The sequence below is a fragment of the Alosa sapidissima genome, chromosome 15 (genome assembly GCF_018492685.1).
Source record: "Alosa sapidissima isolate fAloSap1 chromosome 15, fAloSap1.pri, whole genome shotgun sequence".
NCBI lineage: Eukaryota > Metazoa > Chordata > Actinopteri > Clupeiformes > Clupeidae > Alosa > Alosa sapidissima.
In genome coordinates, this window is record NC_055971.1 from 34,345,979 (window position 1) to 34,357,562 (window position 11,584).

Consider the following 11,584-nt stretch of genomic DNA (forward strand, 5'->3'; position numbering starts at 1 on the left):
CTTCTGATTAACTAAATTGTTCCTCTTTCTTAGTGCCAAATTCATTCTTTTTTGCTGTCCAAGAGCCCTCTCTGCTCTCTTCTCCATTTTAAGTTGCCTTATTCGCATCTACTGTCATCTTCAATGTAAGGGTACTTTTTTGTAAGGTAGTTTTTGATTGTTGCTGGTCCCTGTCATTTGCATGTTTTGACGGCTGACCATTGTCATCCATCTTTTCATGCACTCTTGGTCGTTGGGGAAGTCAGCCAACCATGGTATGACCACTCATCTACAAAATGTTAGTTGTAACCAATGAACCACGACACCATTTAACATCACTCTTGTCACCTCCAACCCTAAAATGTGGTCATTACCATAGGCTCACTATCATGTTGTATTGTTAACCTTGACTGATTCAATTCTATTCCTCAGGAAGTCCAGTATCCAGTGACACAGAGCTGAGTTGATGTTCATGGCTTGTAACCTAGAGAAGAGGATGAGTGGATCAATGGTGTTAAAGGCAGAGCTAAAGTCAATGAACATCATGCGTGCATAGGTGTTGCTTGACTCCAGGTGTTCCAGTATAGAGTGAACTTCTAGGTTGATGGCATCTTCCACAGATCTGTTAGACTGGTAAGCAAACAGGTAGGGATCCATCAGCAGTGATACTGTGATTTGCAGATGGCAGAGTAGCACACGTTCAAACACCTTCATAGCCACTGAAGTGAGGGCAACGGGCCTGAAGTCGTTGAGCCCAGTTGTTTTTGTTGTCTTCGGGACCGGAATGATGGTTAAGGCTTTAACCCTTAAACAGGCAAGAGTGAAAAAATAGTAGTAAAAAATCATTTTATGTTACATTCTGTCTCATTTTTTAAATATTTTGGATTTTATGAGTTGTATCTCCTGGGATACGTTGCCCTAAGGTATAAAAATAATCAAATTGGTGAACTTTTCCATTTCTCATTTGATACATATAACTGATAAAATCTTGCTTTCCTTCATCATTTATGACATAAATACTATTTTTTAAATGGATTTCATATTATTTTGATCAAATTCTACTGTATTATGGAGATGACATCTCATCTATGTTCGCAGAAGTGCACACAAAGATATTAAATGTGTTCGCAGAAGTGCACACAAAGATATTAAATGTGTTCGCAGAAGTGCACACAAAGATATTAAATGTGTTCGCAGAAGTGCACACAAAGATATTAAATGTTTTAGCAGAAGTGCACACAAAGATATTAAATGTGTTCGCAGAAGTGCACACAAAGATATTAAATGTGTTCGCAGAAGTGCACACAAAGATATTAAATGTGTTCGCAGAAGTGCACACAAAGATATTAAATGTGTTCGCAGAAGTGCACACAAAGATATTAAATGTTTTAGCAGAAGTGCACACAAAGATATTAAATGTGTTCGCAGAAGTGCACACAAAGATATTAAATGTTTTAGCAGAAGTGCACACAAAGATATTAAATGTGTTCGCAGAAGTGCACACAAAGATATTAAATGTTTTAGCAGAAGTGCACACAAAGATATTAAATGTTTTAGCAGAAGTGCACACAAAGATATTAAATGTTTTAGCAGAAGTGCACACAAAGATATTAAATGTTTTAGCAGAAGTGCACAGAAAGTTATTAAATGTGTTCGCAGAAGTACACACAAAGATATTAAATGTTTTAGCAGAAGTACACAGAAAGTTATTAAATGTTTTAGCAGAAGTGCACACAAAGATATTAAATGTTTTAGCAGAAGTACACAGAAAGTTATTAAATGTTTTAGCAGAAGTGCACAGAAAGTTATTAAATGTTTTAGCAGAAGTACACAGAAAGTTATTAAATGTTTTAGCAGAAGTGCACAGAAAGTTATTAAATGTTTTAGCAGAAGTACACAGAAAGTTATTAAATGTTTTAGCAGAAGTACACAGAAAGTTATTAAATGAAATAACTTGACAATTTGTCAGTATTTGTGTACATTCATTTGGCTTTTCTTTTTGATTTACCAAAATGGCAGCACAATAAAGCCTGTACATACTCAAACAGTGTTATGCTATGTGTATAACAAGGGAACTTTGCAGGGAGCCATCCATACCAAGACCTTAACAGTCACAGCCCACTCAGGTTTCGGAAGTAATAATCTAATTCACATTCTCCTTTGAGAACTGGATTATAAGTCATAAAATTGTAACCATCCAATGTAGACCTAAAACCTATTTTATACAGTCTAAGGTTAAAATCAGCTATGGCATGATCAAGCGATTATATATGCTCATATAGATCTTCACAGGTCTATGTGTGGCCATCCAGTGAAAACTGTTTTGCTTACCTTGAAGTGGAAATGGCTTAATGTAAACTGTGGAGTAAGTCATCTTGTCTTACAGTCAAAAATAAGTGTGTTAAACTATCATTAGGTTGGCTACCATTGGAAAATGCATTATTCGCAATAGCTGATCATGGGATTAGTAGTTTTTTTGATTGGAAATTAAATGTATACATATTGTAAACATATGTATAATAATGTATTTTTGTTGTTTTTCTATTAGTTTTTGTTTTGCACAAAATTAAATGTTGCACGATCACGATTCACACCATAGCTGGTCAGCCTAAGGCCAGACCTAAAACACTTTATACAGATTTTTCCAGACATCAAATGGGGAAATTAATGGGGAACTTACATCCAGTACCTGACTCCTTAGGGAGGTGGGTGGTGACTGTTGAGTTCTATAAGGGACTGTTCATTGGTTAAGCTGGTTGGCCTGCTCACTTCAGTAAATATGCCCAAATGTCCCTCAATTTAAGCACTGTCACCTAAATTTCTTAGCTTTTTTAGGCATTTGTTCCATCGCCTCTTCTTCCTCCTCCTCCTCCTCAGCAGAACTATTCACAGTCTCTAGTTGTAACTCTCAATTCTACCTGATTATCCTCATCTTCATCACTAGTGCCTATGCCTGAAGAGTGTTCAGGGATCTCAATTCTACCTGATTATCCTCATCTTCATCACTAGTGAAGAGTGTTCAGGGATCTCAATTCTACCTGATTATCCTCATCTTCATCACTAGTGAAGCGTGTTCAGGGATCTCCTCCATCACGCTCATTCTCTCGCTGTTCTATTCGCCTTTCGGTTGCCATAAAATGAGCTAACTGTGATACCCTGAAGGGCAATATATGGTTGTACTGTCATAATGTACATACCTATACATGATAACATCTCTTTTTGCAGTGTATATTAGCATATCTTCCTGTTTGAAACTACATTTTCAATACTTCACAGAATACCCAGACCAAATTTTATACCCTAATCTGGCAACGTATCCTGGGGGATACATACATTTCAAAGTTACTAAACTAACTCCACAAACACAGTTGGGCTTTTTTTTTCTTTATCAATATATTTAGACAATAGTCATAATCAGTTATATGAGTTAATATGATTGATTTATTGAAAATAACTATGATTTATATGTAATTACTCACCACTTGGTTAGCATGTGCGCTACCGCTGGTGGCCATTTTGATTTCTGACCAAGCTAACTACATGATGACAAACCACCTGAACCAAGACATGTGACCTACAGACTGATAACAGACAGGACTTTTGATCAATCATAACTTGATTTGGAATTTTTTTAAGAAATGCCCCCCACAGGATGTTAAAAAAGTATGTAACTCCTGGTGCACGTTGCCTGTTTAAGGGTTAAAACACTGTGGAACTACACACTACTGCAGAGAAGTGTTGAAAATGTCAGTGAAGACAGGTGCCAGTTGACCTGCACAGTGTATGAAAACAGCTGGGGAAAGCTGATCTGGTCCTGCTGCTTTCCTGGTCTTCTGTTTTTTAGTAGTTTGCACACCTCTGCCTCCTGGATGACAAAGGGAGGAGAGGGGGAGGTGGGAGGAGAGGGGAAGACTGCTGGTGACTGATTGTCCTCAAACCGGACATCAATGCATTGAGTCTATCAGGAAGCTCAGGGTCCTCATCTGGTGGTGAAGTAGGCCCTCTATTGAAATTGGCCATCTCCTTCAGAATTTTCCAGACTGGAAACCTGGAATTGTTGGTGACCAGTTGATGCTCCAGTTTCAACGCATAATCAGCTTTAGTTTTCTGATAGCAGACAAAGTTTATGTCAAAGTCAAAGTCAGCTTTATTGTCAATTTCTTCACATGTTCCAGACATACAAAGAGATCGAAATTACGTTTCTCACTATCCCACGGTGAAGACAAGACATATTTTACCAATTTAGGTCCACAGACAAACATGACATTCAAGTAAACAAAAAAGTAAGTAAATAAGTAAATAAGAGGGCACATATAATAATGAAAAAATAAGAGCAGCAAAATGTGGTTGAAATTGTGCATAGACAGTCAATAAAAATACTAGTGCAAATTCAGGCCAATAAAAGGCTTGGGTAGTTCTGTTTGACCTAAGTAAGAAGAAAGTGGCATAGTGGTGCAGTTATGTAAGAGCAGCAGAAGTGTTGTGTTTTCAGGACAACAACACCAGTTGTAAAGTGTACAAGTGTGCAAGTGTGCAAGTGTGCAAGTGGAGTAGTGCAGGCGGCCATTTTGGCTCCAATGTCCAGGATGTTATGTAGCTGAGGGTGGAGGGGGGAGAGGAGGGAGAGAGTTCAGCATCCTTACGGCTTGGTGTATGAAGCTGTTGGTGAGTCTGGTAGTGCGGGAGCGCAGGCTTCTGTACCTCTTCCCAGAGGGCAGTAGATCAAACAGATTGTGAGCGGGGTGACTTGCATCACTCACAATTTTGGTCGCCTTGCGGGTGAGGTGGGTGGTGTAAATGTCCTTCAGGGAGGGGAGTGAAGCACCAATAATCCTTCCAGCTGTGTTCACTATGCGCTGCAGGGCTTTCCTGTTGTATTCAGTGCAGCTTCCGCCCCACACAGCGATACAGCTGGAGAGGATGCTCTCGATGGTGCCTCGGTAGAATGTGGTCATGATGGCTGGTGGAGCACTTGCTCGCCTGAGTTTCCGCAGGAAGTACTTATGCTTGGCAGTCTTATACTCCTCCTTGTTTCTTTTCTTAAATGTAGATCTTTTTTTCCTGCAGAGTGCAGCAACCTCTTTGGTGAACCAGGGTTTACCATTGCCATATGACTTGATGCATTTGGTCCCAATGCAGTCATCTACTCAAAACCGGACGTATGACGTCACAGCCTCTGTGCACTCGTCTAGGCTGACACACATGTTTTTAAAGATGTCCCAGTCGGTGCATTCAAAGCAGCCTTTCAGCGTATCGATAGCATCTGTGGACCATACTTTCACGATGTTGGACTTCGGCTTCACAGATTTAAGTTTCTTACTCTGGGACGAGGAAGAGAGAGGACGATATGAGCCTGTTGCATTTCGTTAGATGTCCGAGTCGCGCATAATGTTTGAAAACCACTGGCTCGTAATCACAATAATTTAACACACGACAGTTGGATAGCCTACTTCATCATGTTCCCATGCCTACATTTTGGTGAGTAGCATAGAGATTGTTAAAAACAATAAAGTATGGCTCTCCGTTTGGGACATCGAAAACTATTTTTAATAGGGTAGACTACCGTCGGAGATGCTGACTTGCAAAGGCCTCGGGATAACACGTTATCTCCACTATCATCAGTCAATGCCCCCTTGATCAAAGTGGGGAATGAAAGAAAAAGTTTGAGAACCACTGGCTTAACAAGTTACCTGCAGTCCAGAACACACAGAATATTGCAACAGAAAGTTGCCTTTATAATCAACTACTATTTGTTCCAACAGCATTCAAACAAAGCCTTTATAAAAGTGAAAAAAAAAAAAATATTCCATAAGAAGTAAAATAAAATACTGTTACTGTAGTAACTGTACCACATTATCCCAAGCTTCGTGACGTGACACCGCTAAATTCTCAACTTGTTTATACCCTACACTGAACGCGTAAGACCGCTAGGCCCATCACTGTGGGGTGCGGTAGCCTACTCTCTGGGATTTAAGTCAAGCAATATAGGCTAACCATACAAATGTGCGGCCTGCTCACTCATTGTTTCAAAAGGAGTAATTTCGGCTTTGTCTGAACTGGCCATTGTAGGCTACGTAAAAATAAAAATAAACAAGTAGGCCTATCCCCCATCCATTGATATTGGCAAATGTTTGTTTTCCAAAGTAAGAATTTCACTTCACCATGCACCTTCAACAATGAATAGCTCATTACACTTATGTTACTGTTAAACGTAGGCCTAACTGGTATCATTACAAACATTATTCTGTGTCCTAAAAACTGGCATATTTTATGGCATTGTGTCATGTAAGGTCGTTGCAAAATCTAGAGAAATGTGTGAGGTGGTCAGCGGGGACAATTGAGACACACATTGGATTGTGTTATTACTTGAACACTCCACACTATCCACAGCTGTGTTATCGGGGGCAGGAGGATTACTGTTATATAAAATTCTTCAACAGAAGGCCTTGAATGCAGGCTTGCCCAAAATAAAGGCCTGTGGTTTGCGCAGCCTACAGTAAGTAGGTTAAATAACAGACCCGCCACAATATGCGGTATGATGCTTTTGGTGCCCTACGCGCACTGCATGTTCTTAAATAACAATGATCATCAGTAATATTCAACCATTATTTTGTGTAAATGGGCTATGCATTGGGTTAGACACCAGGGGCCATATTCACAAAGCCTTTTATCTTACCACTAGGAGTAGGCTACTCCTAAATAGCAATAAAATATTTTAGCTAGAAGTTTCTCTTATTAAGTTATTCACAAAGCCTTTCAGACCTACTCTTAGTAAGGAAAAATGACAACTCCTAAACTAAGAACAAAGATTCTGGAGCGGAGCGCTCTAGAATCTTTGACTAAGAGTGAGTCTTCGTTGCTATGGATGACGTTATTACTCATGCACGAGCTTGACTGAAGTGACCACCTTGATTTGCTGATGATTGTAACGCGGGAATGATTCCAAACACCCTTACGATGACAAGGACGGAAGATGATGAATAACTGAATAAAAAGGCCTAGCCTAAATTAATCAAGAGTAAGGCAAAATAAGTAGCCTAATGAAACATACGGATTGATGTAGTATCTTTGTAACATTATTAAATTAATCTGTTACTATGCCTATGCCTTGCAAAAGAGAACATTTTAATTTAATTTACATGTTGACAATGAGTAGCCTAGTTTTGGTTGTTGTTGGTGGCGTTATTGCATGTTAGTTATGCCTACAATGCAAAATTGCTTCCTCACAATTGGAAGCTCCTGTAGCCGCATAGGATTTCAAAACATGGCGAAATGCCACAAAAACTGGTTTGTGAATAGGTCTGTGAGTTAGGAGTCCTCTCGACTTCTTTTAAGCTGTCACAGAGGTGGGAAGGTGTGATTTGTTCGGGTGAATTAGGAAATGTTCTCAAAGTAGCCTTATGGCTGAAAGCTGCTTGGGATCCCCCCGTCAAGCAATATAACCATACAAACGCGCAGCCTGCACTCACTGTTTCGAAAGGAGTAATTTCGGCTTTGTCGGAACTGAAGAGCTGTGGACGGCACGGCAGGGTATGCCCAATGAAAATAAATGAACGCAACGCAACACAACACAGACCCCGCTTCTCTCGCGTCAGTCACTGAAATGAACGCAACATAGAACCCGCTTCACTCGCGGCAGTCACTGACAGTAGCCTAGAATAAATGCATGGGGAAAAACACTTCCCCATGACAAAGACATCGTAAAACACTGAAAGTTAATATTTTGTCACTAGCAACATACATCTGTCCTTTGTCAAATACAGTTGCATGTATAGCTCTGAACAAAACCGTTCAAGAGTTATTTAAGGAGAAGTCGAACGTGTGTTTTGTTTCTCAGTCTCCGTCTTCACACTTCGGGCACCCCTCTCTGCACACCACGTTTACCCCTCATTTCCTTCTTTCTTGCAGAGTAGCAAGATAAAGGCCTCGCGCTGCCGCTTTCGTAGAGACTCAATGGAGACTGAGGGACATCTAGGCACTAGCAAAGGTTCTAGAGGGAATGTGATTTCTGGCGCCATATTACGTTCTCTTTCGTTCCATAGCTGTCAACATTGAACATTGAAAATAAGGGAGATGCCCCGGGTTTCTTACCTAAAATACGGGAAAATGTCAACATCGTCCCCATTAACGTCGGAAGGTTGATTCACGCCTAAAAGCCTATATTACAGTTTTTTGAACAACTTTACACAGCCCTAAAAAGGCTACATTTACCTTTGGCTTACTTTTAGTATACCATGTAACGTTAAACAGCGTAAATGCTTAACATTAGTAGCCTAAAGCATAATTGTGCTTCATGCATCCACATCCAGCTCCTAACGTTTTGACAAGTATATCTACCAATTGACCTTGTTCCTGCCCAATCTCTAGCTTTGCTGTCTCCATCCTTTCTGTTTTTGTTGTTTGCAAAAATATATAGTATTTATTGGTAAACAGCAACAAGTGCAATTTGTTAATCGCTGTCATTCTGTGTAGTCTGGTAGGGTTTTCCAGGCTCCATTTCTTTTTGCGAGACACCCTGCTCACAAGAGACATCTGCCGGTTGTTTGGGTTGTTGCAGCGTCGTTGCAGCGTCACTGGAAAAATACAAATTAAAGTCGTGTGATCCCGCGCACGGACTGCGAGGGAAGCTGGCCAAATCGAAGCAATGCCCACTGTATCTCCTCTTGTCGGACATGTCACCTGTTGAGTGTAGTTTGGGAGCTCGTCAAACAGATTGCAGTGGTTGAAGTCCTCCAGAACTATTACGGGTCTGGGTTAATTAGGGTTAGGTCTGGGTTAATTAGAGTTGGGTTAAAGTTCATTTGTCATGAAAGTGCCGTGTCACCAAGGGGGCAGGCGGAGAGTGTAGACCACTTCCAGCTAGCATTTAATTTTGCCGTCACTTTGACATCAAGTGACGTTACATCTGAAGCGTTTTAAGCCTTCATATGAATCTCTTCTATTTTACCCGCATTCACGAACATACGAAAAGCACTAGACATTCTGAACACCCCCGTTTCATATAGATTAAATTAAGATGATTTAACTGTAAATACAGGTTCATACTCTACCTTGTCTGTGGACAACGCCGGTGCTGGATAAACAAATAGTGTGCGTGCAACCGTGTTGCTTAAAGTAAAAAAGGTAGCCTTACAATGTTTTGGCCACATCATTTCAGTGTGCATGGTTGAAAAACATAAGCGCATGAATTCATAGAACACACATATTCATTTCCATAGAAAAATATATATTGGCTACATAATCTGATAAAAAAATATATTTTTAAAAAAACATGCTCAACCAAACAGTTAAGCTGACTGAGGTCACTACTGCATGAATGAACTGTAAATTCAAACATTGTACATGATAGAAATTTGAGATTAACTTCAATAGTTGACTAATGTCCCAAAAATGCTAATTTATGCAACTAAATGCAATTCCCCAAAACATTCCCTATATTCTATATGTATATTCTTGAGATATAGCTAGCATTCACAAGAATGGGCCTTTCATGGTTACAGTGGCCTTGGACCTTGACTTTTACCACTAAAATCTTATCAGATCATCTTCGAGTCTACTTCAACATTCATACTAACTTTAAACCATGTACCTTGAGGCATCCTTGAGGTATCTAATTCACAAGCATTGGACATAATGTTGACATAGCCTACAGTGACCTTGAATTTTGACCTTTGACCTCCGAAATCACATCAGTCCTACATTAAGTCCAACATTAGCACTAAATTTGAAGCATGTGACTAAAGGCATTATTGAGATGTACAGTAGTCTAGTGTTTAGTTTAGTCAAGTAAGAAAATGCTAAATTCTGCCACCCTTATTTTTTTACCCTTGTTTTTTTTATGAGGTTCGTAAAATAAAAATGTGCGAGTCATTTGAAAAATAAAAATATATTATTACAGCTAAGTAGATCTGGAAAAGCAAGACAAATATTTTTTTCATTTTTTTTTCTGGGTGGCACCTACAAAATGATAACTGTTTATACTCATTTCTTGATTTGCCGAGATCAGTACTTCACAGCTCAGGGGAATTTTTTCAAAACCTGTTCCCTTCTCTCCTCTGCTTTTTATTGCTTGTGTGTGTGTGTGTGTGTCTGCGCGCGCGTGCATGGTATCGCCCCCTCATCCCGTCCCACATTCCGATCTCGGACACCTCTTCAGACTTACGACAGAGCTCGAGGGTTGTGAACATGGGTCGCGAGAGTGGTCACGTCGGATGGATCATCTGTCGCTTCGTCGTTTTAGCTGCGATTTTTCTCACAGGCTTCATCATAGGTAGGCTACATTTCTCTGATTGTGTGTGTTTGTGTGTGTGTGTGTGTGTGTGAGCGAAATCGAGTGATTGTGCTTACCGTATTTGTTTGCTATCCGCGTGGAGAGTTCTTTGCACCGCGAGAAACTAGTTTGTGGTGCATGGGCTGGGGGCTTGGTTCGGGGGCATTCGTGGAGTTGAATGACAACAGACAGATCGATGAGGTAGCCGAGGCTAGTCTGTGATGTAGGCCTACTATGTCGATGTGCCACAGATATGGCAGATGCCAGTGGTCACGGATTTTGGACCATACATAACAACATCTCTCTCACACACACACATATTCAGAGAACACAATAGGTTGGGGGCGGTTTTGCCATCTTTAAAATGTGATAAATAAAATTAGGAATAATTTTGTTTAAATTATGCCAAGACCAAGTTTCCATACTTTGATGTAAATATATATACATATACATACCCTTCACCATACCTAGAGATTGGCATGGGTACTTTCCATAAGATCATCTCTCAATGCAAATCAAACCAGCTATTAGGCTAACTTAAATAAAACCATGCCAAATGTGATGATTTGGGGCTATTTTTTTTAAATTCCAAAGGCCAAGGAAACTTTATCAGGATGCATAGTATTATAGCCTATAGGAATTTAACATTACTTATGTTCCCTATATTTTAAGGAAGAACATTTATTTATTTACGATACATTATTCATTTACAAAGACAATTGGTGTCCTAAAAGGTTGGATTTTTCCTCATGTTTTTAAAACTAAGGCATTGAGATCCATTTCCAAAATATGATTTCTTTATTCCTATTTTTAGTAAACTTTAACATGGGTTCATAATCTTATGAACACAATTGTGTAGTGTTTTGGAACCAAACTCTTCATTTCTAAAGTACTTTTACTACATTAGTTAACATAGTTATGACATGCTGTTCTGCTAATGACATAGTGTTGTAGGTAATGACATCAATAAAAAAATAATGGGCACATTGTAATTGACATTGTAATTACCACTCCGCTGCTGTCTGGGGCTTTAACCAAATGCACGAAATACAAGCCAACAGTGAAGGACGGAGGTCTTCTGATCATCAAACTATTGGAAGAAATTGTTTCCTTTAACATGGTGGAGAAGAGTGCATTTGGCGCATCAGGGCTGTAACCTAAAGCAGGGTCTGTAGAATTACTACATGTCTGGCTTGTGGGGGCGTGGCATCACGATGGTTGCTGCGATCACCCATCGGCCCAACCCTAGTACAAACTTTACTTTACATATATTTAAATACATATAAAGAGCAGATACGTTTTAAAGTTTTAAATACGTATAAAAAGCAGATAAGT

General features: G+C 39.6%; 1 protein-coding gene across 2 annotated transcripts in view; it reads left to right on the forward strand.

Moving 5' to 3' along the window:
• Window positions 1-10,102: 10,102 nt before the first annotated feature.
• The window catches only part of naalad2 (N-acetylated alpha-linked acidic dipeptidase 2), a 61,088-nt gene continuing 59,606 nt past the window's right edge, over window positions 10,103-11,584 (forward strand). The window contains exon 1 of one of the 2 annotated variants that reach the window (XM_042062953.1): window positions 10,103-10,249. In XM_042062953.1, coding sequence (XP_041918887.1) covers window positions 10,165-10,249 — 85 coding nt within the window. In that variant the 5' untranslated portion in view covers window positions 10,103-10,164. The remainder of the gene's footprint in view (window positions 10,250-11,584) is intronic. The other variant, XM_042062952.1, reaches the window with a different exon arrangement.